This window comes from Fusarium musae, chromosome 7 (genome assembly GCF_019915245.1).
Source record: "Fusarium musae strain F31 chromosome 7, whole genome shotgun sequence".
In the NCBI taxonomy this organism is placed as follows: Eukaryota; Fungi; Ascomycota; class Sordariomycetes; order Hypocreales; family Nectriaceae; genus Fusarium; species Fusarium musae.
Window position 1 is genome coordinate 1,754,224 of NC_058393.1, and position 17,402 is coordinate 1,771,625.

The 17,402-nt window shown below is 50.4% G+C and overlaps 4 protein-coding genes across 4 annotated transcripts; 1 reads left to right on the forward strand and 3 right to left on the reverse strand.

Annotated features, from left to right (window-relative positions):
- Positions 1–909: 909 nt before the first annotated feature.
- Positions 910–5,524, reverse strand: J7337_009726 (uncharacterized protein; the record flags this gene model as incomplete). The annotated part of the gene is made up of 5 exons (XM_044827321.1): positions 910–2,628; positions 2,681–3,972; positions 4,029–5,025; positions 5,085–5,185; positions 5,242–5,524. 5 exons carry the CDS (start codon positions 5,522–5,524, stop codon positions 910–912), a joined length of 4,392 nt encoding a protein of 1,463 aa, XP_044677915.1.
- Positions 5,525–8,613: 3,089 nt separating this feature from the next.
- J7337_009727 (uncharacterized protein) lies at positions 8,614–10,946 on the reverse strand (the record flags this gene model as incomplete). Its single annotated transcript, XM_044827322.1, has 2 exons — positions 8,614–10,380; positions 10,446–10,946. The coding sequence occupies 2 exons, from the start codon at positions 10,944–10,946 to the stop codon at positions 8,614–8,616; spliced, it is 2,268 nt and encodes a 755-aa protein (XP_044677916.1).
- A 457-nt stretch (positions 10,947–11,403) lies between these two features.
- Positions 11,404–12,512, forward strand: J7337_009728 (uncharacterized protein; the record flags this gene model as incomplete). Its single annotated transcript, XM_044827323.1, has 4 exons — positions 11,404–11,446; positions 11,513–11,640; positions 11,691–12,173; positions 12,228–12,512. 4 exons carry the CDS (start codon positions 11,404–11,406, stop codon positions 12,510–12,512), a joined length of 939 nt encoding a protein of 312 aa, XP_044677917.1.
- A 1,209-nt stretch (positions 12,513–13,721) lies between these two features.
- Positions 13,722–16,659, reverse strand: J7337_009729 (uncharacterized protein; the record flags this gene model as incomplete). The annotated part of the gene is made up of 5 exons (XM_044827324.1): positions 13,722–14,554; positions 14,607–15,345; positions 15,394–15,553; positions 15,607–15,806; positions 15,862–16,659. The coding sequence occupies 5 exons, from the start codon at positions 16,657–16,659 to the stop codon at positions 13,722–13,724; spliced, it is 2,730 nt and encodes a 909-aa protein (XP_044677918.1).
- Between the last annotated feature and the right edge of the window lie 743 nt (positions 16,660–17,402).

Genomic DNA, 17,402 nt, shown 5'->3' on the forward strand with positions numbered 1-17,402 from the left:
TCACGATGATCACGTCGCAACCGTCATATACATACGTACGACTCGGGGTGGATGGCGGAGGTGGTGTTCAGAGCATTTGCGGTTGAATTTTATTTCGAACTCAACGAGGCAGAACGCGAAAGGGAATGAAACGGAATGGAATGGAATGATGCGGAATGAAATGGTTTTCTCGGTGCATTCTTCCTCTCTGGCCTTTCGTTCGTTATATGTGGACAGCCTCTCGCCATGCTTTCGCCCCTTTGCTGGCTTTAGATGTTGCTACTTCACTTAACGCTGGCGAATCACATCACGTCACGATGGGGTTAGGAAAGGGTTCTCAAACAAGACCATGATTGATGATGACGACTCAGGCTCTCTTGACTTAGCCTCATGAGCATATGCATTGTTGTACCAAGAAGGGCATGACCGCTCGCCAACGGCTCTGTTACTTGGTGTGTAATGTATAGAGGCGCTCAGCCTGGTCGAGCTTTAATGAACGGGTCTTGATGATGCTTTGCTGTATATCATCTAATTTCGAAGAAGCATGGGCCATTGGCAGGGACTATTTACATATATGTTCAAACTCGCTGCCTCTTGATCGTGAATAGTAATAAAGTGAATGTTGGACACAGGGAAGAAGATGTCCTGAGAGAACGGACGAGTATAGGGAAACTTTGGTAATTTTCAAATACTATAACTTGGTACTAGAGCGCTCTGCAAGCCCCTAAACACCACCAAAAACTCGCTTCGCTTGCTCTTGTGTATGCCAAAACCATTTATTACTTGCATGTGAAGCTGTTGTCCCTCTTTGCTAATCCTAAACATACCCAGCCCTGCAAATATTTAATCCTTACAACGCCACTGACCCAAATAACATACATGAACGTTTCACGGCATACACATTAAGGCCCTTCTACATCCCCAACCAACTCAGGCCATTGGCTTGAAGCCCAGCTTGGTGAACAGAGTATCCATGGCTACCCATTGCCGGCCACACTTATCGAGATACTTGTCAACAACACCCTTCACATTTCCGAAGCGTATGCGGTTATGTTCAGCCAATGCAAGGATATTCTCCCGATCTTGCCTGGACATCTCAGTGCTCGTGGCCTTGGCCTTGGCCTTATCGACATCCCACAGGCTGGCGAAATAGAGAAGCTGAGTATAAATAGCCTTTTCTGTATATTCGTAACGCATTCGACCGAGACAATCTCGGGCCAGTCCCTTAGGGCCAAGGCAGCGTGAACCATAAACACTCATTTGCCGTGTTCGATTGCCGCACTGGCTATCATCACAGACCAGCCAGCCCTCGTAGTACCGACTTGTCTGAGTGCGAATGGCGTGCTCCATCTGGGCCACGACAGAGAGTGTCGAGATGGAACTACTACACGAACCGCAGATGACACCGGATTGGGACACATGATCGGGGGACGTAGCCAGGCCCTCGAACACGGACGAGCTTTTGCACTTGCGGCAACGCAAAGAGAGGCGAGCACAGTCACCGAAGCGGACCTCGTCTGGAATCTGAGAGTCCAAGGGGTGGATCTCGAGGTCGTTGCTTGAGCTGTTCTGCTGGGTTTGGAATGAGCTGTAGCGCTTGATATCAAGACCAAGGTGCTCTGCCAGTTGTGATGTTGATGTTCCGACAATATTTGCACAGAGACGCTCGACAGGGGGGAAGATCTGCTTGCCAATATACCACTCAACGTCAGGCAGTAGAGTAGGGTCTGCCTTGAGATCACCAGGAGTGTAGGCTCGTTTGGGAGCAGGCTCAGAGCTCTTGCTGTCGCCCGTAATCACGTACGCGATAACATCTCCCTTGCGAACTGTCCTGCCTTTGGCCATTTCACGGAGAGCGACTTGGACCTGAGGCATGGAGTTGGAGTCGGGGTAGTCCTTGGGTGCTTTTCCAAGCTGTGTATGGATGATATACTTCTGAACAGGAACAGTCTGCTCACGCATCTTGCCAGCAATGCCGCTCAAGTACTCATGGATTCGGGCGATTGAGACTTCGGTGTCGTCGCCCGACAGAATCTCGTTAAGAAGGTGTTGGGAGATCTCCTTCGACAAAGCACAGTACTCTCGACGCTTCATGTCAAGACCCTTGACTTCCATCTTCTCGATGAACTTCCCATCCTTCTCTACAAGGTTGATAGCAGCATACTTCTTTTTCGCTTGAAGGAGAATACGGCGAAAGACGTTGTCAATATCGATCTCAAGCAGCTTGTACTGCTCGTTGACTGCTTTCTTGAAATCGTTGCCAACCTTGAACGCATCGGCAACATTGTCCACGTTGGCATTGATCATGACGGAATCAGTATCACCATAGATAACTTGCAGTGAGTTGCTCTCGGCCAGCTCCTTGGTGCTGCGGAGGATTTCTCGACCCTTGAAGGTTGTTAAAACAGCCAGAGGTCGAGCGTAGAAGCGCGACTTGGTATAGCCCAAACATCCATACATGGAGTTGGCAGTGAGCTTGAGGGCAAGCTGCTTGATGTCCCACGTGGCCAGCTCCTCTGGGGTAGCCTTCTTGTCCTTCATGAGGCTCTTGACTTGTCGACGGCGACTGACGAGAGTAGCAATGAGCCTAGGTAGGATACCTTGATCCTGGTTGATTGGAACTTCGGGAACTTCATCTTCTTCACTGTTCTGTGGGGTTGATTAGTCTCGAGGTTCAAGCAGGAATACTCGACAAACTTACGGTGGCTGGTCTATCGACAGTTGTAAAGCAGATGTTGAACTCCTGGATAATAGAGGGATAAAGGGAATTGAAGTCCATCACAAGCACAAACTTATCATATAGACCCTTCTCTGGCTCGAAAACCAAGCCACCCTTGTACTTGTCCTTCTTCTTTCCTTCGCCCGCCTCTTCTTCACGCTGTGCCTCTTCAGCACGCTGGCGACTGCGAAAAGTTTGCTTATCAGGGCAGATGTACTTGTTGCGATAGAACTCGTGTAGCAAAATGTACTCGTTCCGCTCTGCACGCGTGCCGGTCAGAGTTCGAGCCCAAGAGTTACCCGCCAGATTGGTGAGAACCTTGGTCAGTGGCAACATTTGAACACCTAGGCCCAGGGCTGCAATGTAGTGTGTATCGGCCTCCATATGAGTGATGTAGTCAAGAAGTCCCTGCTTCTCCCTGGCCCACGTCTTCAGGGCAACCTCATTGTCAAAATCGCGGCGCCGGTTATCTCCAGAGAGGTACAAACTGCACATCTCTGTCAGGCTCCATGACTGGCACTTGAACATGACCGACTTTCCAGCATCGTTAGCCAGGTCACATAGCAGACGTCCTGACAAGATCTGGCGTTCGGCAAAAACGTTACCTCCAGTCTTGCCGATGGACGATGGCCACTGACTGCGACGGAGCCTGCCTAGCCTGGACCATCCGGGGATTTTTTTTTCATACAGACGATTGAGGAGCACGCTGTAGTCTACACCCTCCAATTGGTGTCCAAGAATCACATCTGGGTCTGCAACATCCAGCTGGGCCAAGAAGAAGGCGAGGATATCAGCTTCTTGCTTCTTCAGCACAATCAAGCCACGATTCCTTTTCTTCGCAAGGTGATCGAAGCCCATCGGGAACGCCTGGCCATGCGGCCGGATAACTGTAAAGGTTCGACAGGGCAGCTTTTCTGCAGGGGTTGTGTCACTGAGGGATACCTTCTCGTAGATTCTTGCACTGATAGCCAGAATCTCTTGCTTGTTATCCTTCTCATTAAAGGCAGTCCGTAATGAGACACTCATAAGAGTCAGGGGAGGCGCATCGAGGTTGTCAGACTCGCTAAGAACAGAAACCATGTTGGGGTGATCGGCCAAAACCTCAAGCTTGCAGTGGGAAGCATTCTTGAGCTTGTCAAAATCGGCATCCTCAATCTTCAGCCAGCATGGGCCCATGATATTCTTCCAAAGAACGAACTGTTCAAAAAGAGCAGTGTTGCTACCAAAGACGTGAGAATATGTCTCACCGGGTCTGTTGGGGTCGACTTCAGGCTCTGGGATACATGTTAGCCGCTTTGGGTGACCTACAGGAGGAAATGTGGCCACTCACTGTTGTAGGGGTAGAGAAGTTTCATATACTGTGCTTCCTTGGGGACATCACGGAGCTCAAAGGCATATTTCCTGGTGCATGCCTTGATCTTGTACATGCCAACATTCATCTTGGTCATCATGGTGTCAATCTCGTCATACACGTTCATCATCTCGACTACTTCGCCTGTCTCTTCGCCATCTTGTAAGCGGTGTTGACGCGGTAAGAAGTACAGCTTTCTCAAGATGTTGTCGACTTTGACAAAGCAGCTGACGTATGATCGCGTCTTCTTGTTGAGAACTTTGCCAAAGAGACACAGATTGCCGTTGACCTCAGTGTAGTCTGTCCAGAAGAAGTTGAGGCTGCCATCTTCCTCGATCGCATCCTTGTGGTCGATTTTGCCTATTGTCTTTGTTTCCGCAGGCGAGCTTGTGACGACGTTCAGCCTCTCTGTGAGGGCATTCCATGAAGCTGAGTCGACTTGAGCGTCGTTGGGTTTGACAGGAGATGAGCTGGCAGGCGTGGGATAGGACTCTGCTTTCTGAATTTTCTTGACCGGCCTTGAACTTGCTAGATTGACGCTGGTTGTGGCGATGGCGCCAGCATGCGCAACCTCCATCATGTCGTCGTCGTCGTCGTCGTCGTCGTCGTCGTCGTCGTCGTCGTCTTCCTTTGGTTCCTGCTTAATCTGTGCCTTTCTCTGCGCTACCTTTGCAGCTGGAGAGGAGGGCGCAGGATCGCTCATGGGGACATCGGCAGTCTCGAGAATGTCATCGTCGGCGGAGGGAAAGAAGCCATCGTCATCTTCAGGGGCTGGAGGGAGAGGGGACGGTAACCGGGTATCGAGGGTCTTGGTCTTTTTGGGCACAGGCTCAGGAGCAGGTGAAAGGGCCCGAGCCTTGCGACGCCCGCCAGACCTTTCGACTCTCGAGGTATGGGGAGCAGGGGCAAGTATGTTGTTGTCCACCTCGCCGAGGAGGTTTGAAAGGAAGTCGTCGTCCTCCTTTGTCTTGACGACCTAGATAGAGAAATTTGAGTTAGTTGGGTCAACCCACGATGTCGTAAAGGGGTTCGTACCTTGGGTTTTGGCTGGGTCCTGTTGGCGCCTTTGAAGTATTCACTGATATCTTTGTCATTGGCCGCTCGCTTGGCTTGCTCCTCCTGACGATTCTTCTTCGCTAAACGACATGTGAGTATGTGGGCTGTCCTGAACATGTCCTGGAGGGAGACTGACTAGTCTTGCTGGGCCGGCCACGGACGGTGGCCTCTTCTTCGCTTTCTGAGCCATAGGCTTGTACTCGATCCCAGTCTTCGCGGCCATCATCTGCGTAGCCCTCGCCATTGTCGTCGACAACAAAGTCATCCTGATTTAATCGTTCCCGAACAACCTTCTTATATCCATCCTCGTCAACTTCGTCGTATAGATTGTCGACGTCGGCAACTTTGTAAGTATCAAAGACCTTCTTGCCGGACTCTCGAAGAGCCTTGAGCTCAGCGAGCCGTGCTCTGTGAGACATGACGGAAGAAGAGTTTAGGCCGGTGGCATATCAGTGAGGCAATGGGGGGGAGGAATGAATATATGCCCGGACGTCAATTCTTGATTATATGTTGCTCGTTATTGTATTGCAGGGAAATGAAGGTATTGAGAATGAAACGGTGATGGGTTTTGGTGGAGGTGCTGCTTGGATTGGGTTGGTCCCCCGGTAACCAGCGCTGAGGTACTCCCTAGGTGCATGCTCATTTAGAAAAGTGGTCAGGGAGACGCGTCAAAGCGCGTTGTCCCTCCTGAGCCGCGTCTCGGCTCGTGTAGAGGGAGGGGCCATCCTATTTAAGTGCCTGACGCGAGATCGGCCAATAGGCGCCACGGCATAGGCATCTTAGGTAATGCAGAATCTTTAAGTATCCCGCGCAGGGGGAGTACTTACTTGACGATGCATAAATTGTATCTTGCATTAGTACCTAGGTAGGTAGAGTATGAGGGATCAAGTGATTACTCTCCACGCGACTTTTCACTTTACGCGACCTGTTTCCTGTTAGTCCCGCCGAGACTCTTTTCAGGATTTTAACCAAAGGTAGCCGCTGCATGTTTACGACTGCATTTGATACAACGACCACTAAACAATATCCATTCCCTTAGGACATCGATTTGTTCATGCGTTTGCAGTCAATGCATTTATACCCGAGTTGTTTCCAATGTTGCCGCTCTTTCAATTGATGTTGGTGGTAATTTAAGTGCTTGTAGGGCAGTGACCTCGAAGTAAATTAGATCAGGGTCAATAAAAAAACTGAAGTTCAAATCATTCTTCTTCATTCAGCTCGTCGTCTGGCAATATCATTGTGCCAAGAACATCATTGCCCGACGAGGTGTGGCCGGCAGCCCAGGTGCGGCCCCACTCACCCGGAACTGAGGACCCACATTGAACGGCATTTTGACTGCCTATGTATTGGAGATATAAGTTCAGCTTCTGTGTTAATCAAATGCGGGTCGGGGCTGCATTCCAGGACATCCCCTTTCCAGAGACTCCCTGTCATTGGTCTTGATACACTACCTCAGGCAGTTGGTGATGCGATGGCGATAATGCACTGGCCAGTAACTCACTCCTTCCTTGCGGATACTTTGTTGTAAGCTCTTCGCAAGAGCTACCCATGGCATTTGATTTCAAGCTCAGTCAGAGGAGCCTTCCCAAAGTAACACAAACTCTCAGCTTGTTCCTGTACCTGGGCACCTTATCAGCTTACCTAAGGCACTTACTCTGCATCAGTGGATGCTTTCTTACCTGCCTTGTAGCTATAGTACCTTGAGTACTAATCTAATTACCTACCTACCAAGGAAGTCTTTTTCATCACGCATCAGTCAAGATTGACCATCTTCGTCTTGTCACACCATCTATATCCGATCCCATCCCTACCTTACGTCACTTACTTACATCATGCCCAACAGTATCTTTGGTGCCTGGCAGGCGAAGCTCAAGAAAAAGGTCCGACCTCAACCTCGGCCTCAGCCTCAGCCTCAGCCTCCGATTCCGCTTCTGTTTCCTGAGCTTGCCAAGCCTCACAACAAGATTAGCAGCTAGAGACTGCCACTGAATCGCCGCCGGGCTCGTCTCGATAGATCTGAAGAAACCAATTCTAGTGGGCCTAGCGAGGATACGTCAACGCGGCGCAGAAGTCAAAGATCAAATTCTCAGAATTCGTCGTATTCCCATCTTGTGCGTTGGCTGAAACCAAAACGACGGAAGACTGCTTCCTCTTCGACAAATTTCGAGAAAATTTCAGTATCTGAAGTCCCAGGGCTGCCTCATCTCCTTAACACAGGTGGGTGGGCTAATAAGTACTTGCTTGCGGCGTACCTGACTATATTTTAGCGGAAGATCTCAGCAGCGCATTTCAATACTCCAGAGAGAGATGGACTCGCAATGGGAGTTCCTCGAGTAACCATACACTATTTCCAATCGGGTCGCGCGTCCATATCTCTGAAGTATCCAAGCCGTTCCTGCAGGACACTGAATTTGCGCCCCCTTCAGCAGCCATCGACAAAGGTCCACCTCAGCTAGATCCGCTTCCTGGCATGTCTAGCTGTAGCCTGGAAAGATCATCTACTTTACGAGCTTGCATAGAAGCGGCACCGGATGATAAGAGTTTGGAAGACAAATCGCTGCGCTCCACCACTGAGTTTGAACGCATCACAACTCATCCCAAAGCCTCGGCAGCACTTACTCTACAACCTGTAGGGCGTAAGACACTATCCATCACAAGGCCCTTGCCCTCTTGCGATTTAGTTGCTCCTGCGACACTCGTCGGTTCCCTTGGCGGGTTTAACAAATCTGGAGGCCATAGCCACCCGCAAATAGGTCGGATTTCGTCAAACTGGACTCAGGGTAATTCGGACAAACCACCATCGATGCAAGATCATCTCACGCAAGAGTCTGGTCAGTTCTCGCCATCGCGGTGTACCTCGGCCACCACGTTTCAACCGCCCACAAATGTACTTGAGAGATCTTACTTGACTATCAAAGAAGGCGATCAACCGTCAGCCACGGATTCATCAACGTCGAATACGCAATCGCAGCTCTCAGATCGATCATCCAGCCAAGGTAGTAGGTCAATGTATCCTATAGTGGCCTCGGATCTCTATCTTGATTCGTTGTCTTGATTCGAACTTAAGTGAAGTTGCTGGGCTTGATTGCCCTCAGGGTATTTTATTGTTTAAGATGGACCTAAGAAGTAGTCATAAAGCTGGCTATAGAATAGAAGGTATTCAACTAGCAGCAGAGGCTGACTACCTTTGTTACCTATTCTTAATCGAGACTAAAATAGAGCAGAATGACCATGGGAGAGTAAACCCTCCACGTTCAAGCTTGTGATGGCGTGGATATGACAAACATTCAACAGGACCAAGGTTTCAATTGTGTAAGTGATGTATTGAACATGCAGAGAAATGCCATCGCCCAACAAAACGCCGCCATATGCTGTATCAGTACACATTCGCACTCCTTTTTTGCGTCTAAATCGTACATACATCAGTTTAGTTTTACACGAGCTTTTCAGATTGGAAGCTCTTATTCATAGACCCAAGCGCAACTCGGTACTCCAATATGCAGGAGCCTTAACGTCGCGGGTTGCCAAAGCGGCGCTCGGCCTTCCTGTCGTCACGAGTCGCGTCCCAGCTAGGACGAGGGCCACGATAGCCGACATAATCGGGCTGCCTCACTGGCCGCGTGCCGTCTTTCCATTGGCGTAGGTCTTTTTCTGGTATTCGCGTTCTGGGTGGCAGCTGGCTGTCTGTAAGGTATGTTTTGTACGAGAAGGGGGCACGCCTTGGAGGCTCGGATTCGGACCTTGAGCTTTCTTCGCGTTGATAGCCATCACCTGGGCCATTATCACGATGCGGCTGCCTTCGGCCTGTCTGCTTTGGGGGCCGGGGTTTTCCTGCTTGAGTGGTGTCCCAAAAATTGGCCGTATTCATGGCCTCATTCTGTGTAGACATATCTTCCTCGGCTGTGCCACGACCCTTCGTCTTGCGCAAGTTGGGTTCTATTTCCTCCCGGTTGGCATAAAATGCCTGAATCTCACGATTGATGCGCCCCCCGACAGGGCGTATTCTCTTGAGGTCTTCCTCAGGGAGCATTTCCTGCTGAATAACCTTATTGAATGATCCATACATGATGCGTGCGAGAGCAATTACTTCACGTTGATCATTATAAAGAACCTTCTTTTGTTCCTTGGTCTCAGGTTTAACCTTTTTGAAGTAGTAATCGTGAAGTTTGCGGTAGGGCACCCACAGACGATCAAGCGCGTCGGTGATCTGGACGCCATAGGCACGTTTGGCACCAGCCACGTCCCCTTCCTTAGCACGAGCACGCAAGTGATAGTGCGTGGACTGAGAAACGTTGAGGTAGAGGCGCATGAGATGAGCGTCGGGCATCTCTAGGTGATTCATCATGCTGTCGAACGCGCGGTTGGCATTCTTGATGACATTTGGGTTGATGTTATCACGAACGCACGTTTCAAAGGCTATGCGATAGAAGTTTGGCCCAGTGATACTCGCCGGTATTATGTCCAGAATCTCAGTAGCATGACCGCTTGCTTTGGCTTGCTTGAGAATGCTAAAGAGGCGCAACCAGCAATCCCGGTCAGGCTCGAGATTATATTCGCGAAGAATGAAATTCCAGTACTTGATGCCCAGGCTGTTGAGCTTCGTCTGCAACACAACCTTCAATATCAGAGACAAGGTATTGTTCCCAGGACTGACAAAGACACCATTCTTATCCTTCTTGACCACTTGACCGGTATTAGGATTTGTCTTGCGTGCTTCCTCAGCTGACATTTCCTTGACTTTGGACAAGTTGGGTATGTTCATTGTCTGTTCAATGAGATCAAGAACCTCCTTTTTCTCGTTGATGTCACTCGAGATGATCATCATACGACCCATTGCGCAGACGAGCTCCTCGTCAATGGTCAGACGTCCTTGCCTCCATTTACTCATAACTTCTGACCAGATGGCTTTGGCGCGCTGAGTACCTTTTTTGAGATTGAACTCCTTCTGTTCAGGCGACAGTTTTTCCAAGCCGTCAAGCGTGTTGAATCGTATAGCATTGAGAACGGTAGTATAGGTGTAGGAAGTTGGAGCTCGAGTTGACTCATTGAGAGTGTCGACGATGGAGAACATGGAGTCCAGGTCGCCCGCTCGGTTGCACACGCTAAGCACAGCATTCAGATGAGTACTGTTTGGTTCTAGGCGGGAGTCCTTGAAAAGGGCGTTATAGTGCTTCACAGCCTCGAAGACAGCGGTTTTAGGGTGGTTCGACTTGGCGAGACCACGGAACAGGGTAGTGTAGGTTTGTGCGTTAGGAAACTGTGCGCGCTTTTTCATCTTCAGATGATGTTAGTATCGCAGATGAGACAAGAACATGCGTGAGGGCTGTGTCTCAAGCCTACCTCGTTGAATAGCTTGATCGCTGCCTTGACTTGTTGCTGGTTGAGCAAATATTCCAATAGGAAATTCCATGACACGACCAATTGCATATCTTTACTGCCCTTTTGAACCAAAAGATGGGCTTGATCGAATTTCTTTGCTTCAAGTGCTTTTTTGACATATTCTGCAACTTTCCAAGGGTCATTGTTTAGATATTGCAACTCCTTGTTGACTGCCCGTTCCATTCTAAGGTTTTCCTTCTTCTTCCATATTGCTTCGTCAGCTGGGGCATCGAGGCTTTTTGGGGCATCTTTCGCGATAGCATCAGCTATAGAGTGTGCGTCCTGAGCTGTAGTCGTCTCCTGGGCAGTCGGTGTCGTCGTCGTCGAGTTGAATATGCGCTGTGAGTGCCGAAACGAACGGGTTTGAAAAGCAGAAGCAGGCCGAATCTCCAGTCTCTTGCGCGGTACGAACTGCAGAGCTCTCCGAAGACACGCGCCTCCGTGCAATAACCTATCAGCCATGGGAGAGTTGCTGCTTGATTACAGGTACCTAGCATGATCATGAAATTCTAGATATAAGTTACCCAAAATTAGAAGCGGCCACCTACAAAAAAAAAAGACTCTTATCTTATCAGCTGAGCGAGTGGCGTTGCATGAGACGGATGCGCTTAACTTTGCCGCGCTTGAGGTACCTTATAGTTACCTTAGTACCTACTAAGGTAGTGTAGACAATGCCATAGAACCACCCCCACCCCTGCAGGTCACTAACAGCTCTTTCCCATTTCTAATTGGAGACGCGCTTCGCGGTCGCAGTCCAGTCTAGACTAGCCAACGTTTCTTTTCTTTAACCTTTGTAGGGAGGGACAAGATAAAACAAGCGAATTGTTTGATCCTCCAAGTATCACCAGCCATTCCTTGTCCTTCCTTCTCAACTCATCCATTTCTGCCGTATATTGATTTCCTTGAAACCGCCTCCATCATGGCCAAGGTTGCTACAGATTTCGAAAAGATCATTAACGAGGGTAAGCAACAATCAATCTTCCCAAGTCCCTTGTGTCTCTCGTGTCCCTCCCCTAACATCCTCTCAGGGCGTGAGCGAAAGAAGAACGAGGCCCTCGCCGATCGCATCTTCTCAAAGAACCGTCGCCAAAGCGCACCCTCCAAGCTCAAGTCGGCCCCCGGCCAATCACTAGCAAGCCGTGTCGGCGTTAAAAAGGTAGCTACAGCAAAAGACAGGATGCGATCAGTTGAAGCCAACATGTACAGCAGCGAATTTCCACAATCGGCACCCGCTCGACCCAGCCCGCACCTGGCAATGTCAACGGAGAATGGACACACGATCTGCACCACTCCGTCTCAGGCGACCTAAGCTCCCGCATCTCAGCTCCCAATGCTGCTCATAAGAGACCAAACAACCGCCGTGCTGCTCGTCTCTCCGCTGCCGTGGATCGCATGGACACTTCTGGTGACGTGCCACAACAGGTCAATATCGTGAAAGGCAAGGGCGGCGCTGGCAATGGCAATGGCATGGGGATGACAATTCGGGGTCTCGCAGGCCCCTTCACTATCATGGCACAAAACTTTGCCCCTGGCACTACAGCCGCTGATATCGAGAGCGCTATGACTCCCATCGGAGGCGAGATTCTAAGCTGTCGCATTGTCAAGTCAAACCCATTCCTCCTCTTCGAGCTAGCCTTTGCATCGCGCGAGGGTGGTGAGCGAGTAATCGAGACCTTCAACGATAAGACCGTGAGTCCATCGGGGCCAATTTTCATTCAGAACTCTTGCTAAAACCTGTTACAGGCTGATGGTAGAATCATCAAGGTGTACCCTAAGCTTGGAGCCCCTTCAGGCAATACCATTTCGTCCAGCAATGCGCCAAGAAACGCTCCAAGTGGTCCCCGTGGCACCCGCGGAAACAAGCCCAACCCCAACGACAACATCGTTGATGGCTCGATGGGTTTCCCTGACTTAATGGACACAGCCACCACGAATGGCTCATCAAGGAACAACCAGTTGTACAGCGATAAAATCGTGGGCGGCAACCGACGAGGCCGAGGTGGTCAAAGAGGTCGCGCCGGGCGATGATAAAATACCGCCTTTCTTGTTTTTCCTTGATTGCGTTTGACGATTACTTCGCGAACTTTTGGGGATGTGGTTTCTAGATAACAGACTGGGAGGTACTTGTCAGCATTGAAAAAGCTGCGCATTTCCCCGGTGAACCACAACAATGGGAGCAGTGGGTGTATGAAATTTTGGGCCGGGCGTTCGGGGTTCACACGCCCAAAGTGGGCTATTAAAGCTAATCATTTCATCTTATCTCTCTATATATATTTCGGGTACCCCTAAAAAATGGGATCATGTTACGGCCATGTGGAAGCGATTCAGTGTCCCAGTTCCCAGTCATGGTATCACTTGAGGATGGAGAACCATTCGCTTTCATCAAGGGTAATTCATGATTTTATGCCTCGATTCGTCCACCCAGAAATGACCCCTTTGAAGCTGCCCACGCCCAAATAATACCAATACAACTACAAGATGGGAATTGTAACCCAAACCCTTACCCCATGATATACCAAGCGCGGTCCGTCCGTCATCATACACCAAGTCGAGACAAGCATAACAATATCTACAGCCAGGCCCCACTAGGCATGAATAATATTCAGCCGAGATTTGGCAACTCTGTACCATATTGGATTCCTGACCAGTAAACCCGTCCCTCCAATTGCTTTACTGATGACAGGAAAAATAACGAGAGAAAAAAAAAGAAAGCCGTCCCGAGAGTAACCTCATAACTTCCGCGGCCGTTTCTGAGACGTGCCTCATCGTGTCGAGACAAAGAAATTCTGTAAACAAATACCACCCTTTCATCATGGATCTGCGTAATTTGGCTTCAGCCTATTCCTGTGATAAATGCTTGAAGCATTGTAATCGAGTCTGAATGTCACTGCTTCGAGCCCACTGAAACCTTGACGCTGAAAGTTCACTGTCCCTGGCCATGAACTGGAGCCACACCTCCTCTTAACCAATTCCGACCAAGTCGAGTGGACGATTCCGAGCACGCACATATGGCATGGGGCGTCTCTTGCTTTGTTGGCGCTTGGGTTACGAAGGGAGGAGGACGGACTTCTAGTGCATTAGAACCACCATGGAGTTTTGCTTCGTTACCAACCATGAATTCCGGCCTGTTGGACGCTATGACGCAAAGACTTCGGCGGCAGGGCTTCGTTTATTGAGTGAAGTCGCTCGTATCACAGATTGGCGCGGACACCTGGTCCCTCGTTAGGTTAGGCCACTTCAATGCCAAGTGTTCTGGTTTCCCATAAAACCTTCTTCCAGAGTGCGCTCCTCCAAGTTGCGTATGAAGTCCCTGTTGCCTCGACCACCCTGTTGTACGCGGCTACCTCTTCGACCTGCTGCCGTGCGGTTATCGATGCTGCCAGACGCCATGCTTTCTCCAGTGGGTGGGTAGTACGCCGGGCTAGGCTGTAAACGAATCGGCTGACTGGGGTCGAGATGGCTAGCTACTCGTTGGATGGCAGCGGGGATACCGCTCTGTTGCTGCTCCATGGTTGAAGCCCGTTGGCGTGCTGGCCTCATACCACCTTGTTGATGCTGATACATGTTGGGCTGGGGCATTTGTGCATATTGCCCCTGAGGCATCTGCTGAGGCGGTTGGGACATGACCATTTGTCCATACTGCCCGTGTTGTTGTTGCTGGCCGTATGCCGATGGCATATTGGCGTGGTTGCCTCCGGGAGAATACATTGAGTTGTTGCCGTACATCTGCGGTTGCGTATGACCTTGAGGCGCGTACTGGTTGGCATAGGGGGCAGGAGCAGCTGAAGCAGCCTGTTGTTGTGCCTGGTGTTGTGCTTGATGTTGAGCTGCTGCCGCTTGAGCCCGCTGCTTGCTAAGTGCCTCGGCCTGTTGCTGTTGCTGGGTGCCAGGTGCTGGAGACCTATTCAGCGAGCTAGACTTCAGATTCATGGGTGGTATGAAAGGTCCAGTGAACTTCTGTTGTGTGATGAACGGATGAAGCTTGGCTTGCTGGGGAGACCACCTCTCAAGAGGGTTGATCGTAAGAAGGCCGCGGACAAAGTCAATGAACGCGATGCGGTTGTTCATTTCTGTCACGGTTAGCACGAGTGTACATGACATTACTACCAGTTGGGGCCTTACCTCTATCTATCTCGCTCTGCTTCATGTTCTTCCTAGGCATGGGGTAGGACTTGATAATCTCGGGAAGGGTGTTGGCCTGGAAGTACTTCTTGCTAGGCTGTTCCTTGGTGCCACGCTCTCGGGCATATTGCTCCATGGGTTTAAGCTGGTATGTCCGTCTTCCGAACTCATCTTGTCGCTTTTCGAAAAAGTCGCCCGCCTGTTTGCCCATCTCGATCATCCAGTTCGGGGGGTTGCCCAACATTTCAACGATTCGCGAGACCTGGTTATACTCAGAAGATCCTGGGAACAGGGGAAGTCCCAGGAACAGCTCCACCACAATGCATCCAAGGGACCACATATCGATGGCCGAAGAATAGGGGAGACCAAGTAAAACCTCGGGAGATCTGTAGAATCGAGATTGAATATAAGTATACACTGTTTGTCGCTCGTCGCAGGCTGAGCCGAAATCAATAATCTTGATGATGGGACTTTCGAGATTCTTGAGAAGAATGTTCTCAGGCTTCAAATCGCAATGTATCAGACGAGCCTTGTTAAGCAGTGCGAGACCGTTGAGAAGCTGTTGAGCAAACACGCGAACCAAAGTAGTGCTGAGTCCTCTAAACTGGTTCTGCTTGATGAGCTCGTAAAGGTTGACGCTAAGGAGCTCAAAAACCAAGCAAAGATGTTGGCGATGAATGAAAGTGTCTTTAAGCCGCAACAAATGATGGTCGTCGTTCTTGTCAAGCTTCGTGTTGAGCTACTTTTTGTTAGTGTCAACCTTGATGGATGGAATTGATGATCGTACCAAATCGAGGACCGAAACCTCCATCATGCTCTGATTGAAGTAGGCAGTACGATTCTTGATCACCTTGACAGCCACTACTTCTTGCGTCTTGAGATTCTGACATTTCACGACTTGACCAAAAGTACCCTGCCCCAAAACATCCAGAATAAGGTAACGGTTTCTAGAGAGTATGTTAGAATTACAAGCCACATACTTCAATTTTACACAACATACTTGTGGCCGGCTTCTTCAGATCCAAGAATGTCGTTGACGTAGAGGATATAGTCACTGTCTTCGTTGTCATAGCCATCGTTCTTGGTGCCCTTGCTGGGCTTGGTTAAGACTCTGCGAGGATTGCGCGACGACTCATATTTGAAGCTAGGGTTACAGATGCGATACGTAGCAGGCAATTGAACAGTAAGAGCTTGGAGAGGCTGATCAGATCGTGAGCAAAATGATCTCGAAAGCTATAGAGGTTGGAAAACATACACTGATGAAACCGCCCTCAGGGTTGGCGCGGCGAAACGGAGGCTGTGAATTGACCTTGGGCTGCAGATCTGCAGGCGAGGAGAGTTGCTTGAACTCGGGTACTGGGCCCCTTGTCACTTGCTGGGGCACAGGCCGTCTCGGAGACTTGGGGTCCAGGTTAAAAGCAGCATCGAGATTGCCGACAGCTGAAGAGGGATAATTTTCCTGGTGACCGGCAGACGCGTAAGGGTTGATAGGGGGAAGATGCTGGCCTTGCTGGTGTTGGCGGGCGCCGGGAAAATATGGAGATTGAGAATAATCAGACTGGCGTGTAGGCGACTGTCGCTGGGAGGTCGGGCTTGTGAATTGGCTGTTTGAAGCCGACTTAGGCGCGTAAGGTGAAGTGGGGGACAGCGCCTCCATGGGCGAGTATCGTTGAGCGACGGAAGAAGACTCTTGAGGTGAGTGAAGGTTGACGGGGCGGCTGCCCGACATGTGAGCTTGATGAAGGGGCCTCATGGGGTACTTGATACCAGCATGAGCATCATGAGCATCGTGCATAGCGACGTCACCGTTGCCGTCGCGCATCTGCGAAGGTGAGATTGGAGAGGCGACTGAGTTGGGGTTACCAACAGGAGCAGAAGCAGGCGGAGCAGCAGCAGAATGGACGGGGGCGCCACCGTGGAACTGGTCGTATTTATATCCGCCTTGAGGCGGGGGCTGGTTGGTGTAGTCTCGAGGGGCTTGGGTATTGCCGTTGTGTCGTCTCGAGGAGCCAGGCGAGTTCGCGGAGGGATATTGCTGCCACTGAGGATCCATTGCGCTGACTGACTGGCTGCTGCGGAAGCTGAATCGAGCAGCTTAGGGCGAGGGCGACAGCGTCAGGTTGATCGCCACGATTAAGTAAAGGCGGTCGGTGGTCAACAGTGAAATCGTTGTTGTGGTGGTGGTTGTTGTTGTCGCGAGTGGAGATGCGTAATGCGTGGTTATCGGGCGTAGACGATGATGTCGACGGTCGATGAGATCCCAGCGACGGGGGGGGAGGACGTGGGAGTGAGAAAAATGAGAGTAAGAGGAGAAGGGTCTGGATGGTGTAGTGTAGCGTCGAGTTGCTAGCTGCTAGCTATAATTCAATGTAGAGAACACAGAGAAAGTGGATGGGATGTGATGGTTGGCTGGCAGCTGGTTGCTGGTTGCTGGTTGGGCCGGGTGCAGTCAATCAGTTAGAGTGTGCGCTCGCCGAGTTGGAGATATGGATGGATCGAGTTGGGTCTCGTTGCGCAGGTCCTGTCCTGTTCTGTCCTGTAAAAACGGGTTAGGCAGTATTGCGGTAGAACGGACTAACCCAGGCCGTCCTAATAGAACTAAGAGAACCTACAGCGTGTGTATTGAGAAGAGCAACAATGGACACGCCAGGCTTTCAGAATATCGTGCCGTCGTCTCGTACCGTACCGTAAAGAGAGATGAGGGGGGCAGGACGTATTGGGCAGACAGTGGAGGCCCAAGCCAAGGCCCGGGGGTGGATATGGGCAGCCAGGCAGGTCAAGCAAAACAAGGCCAGT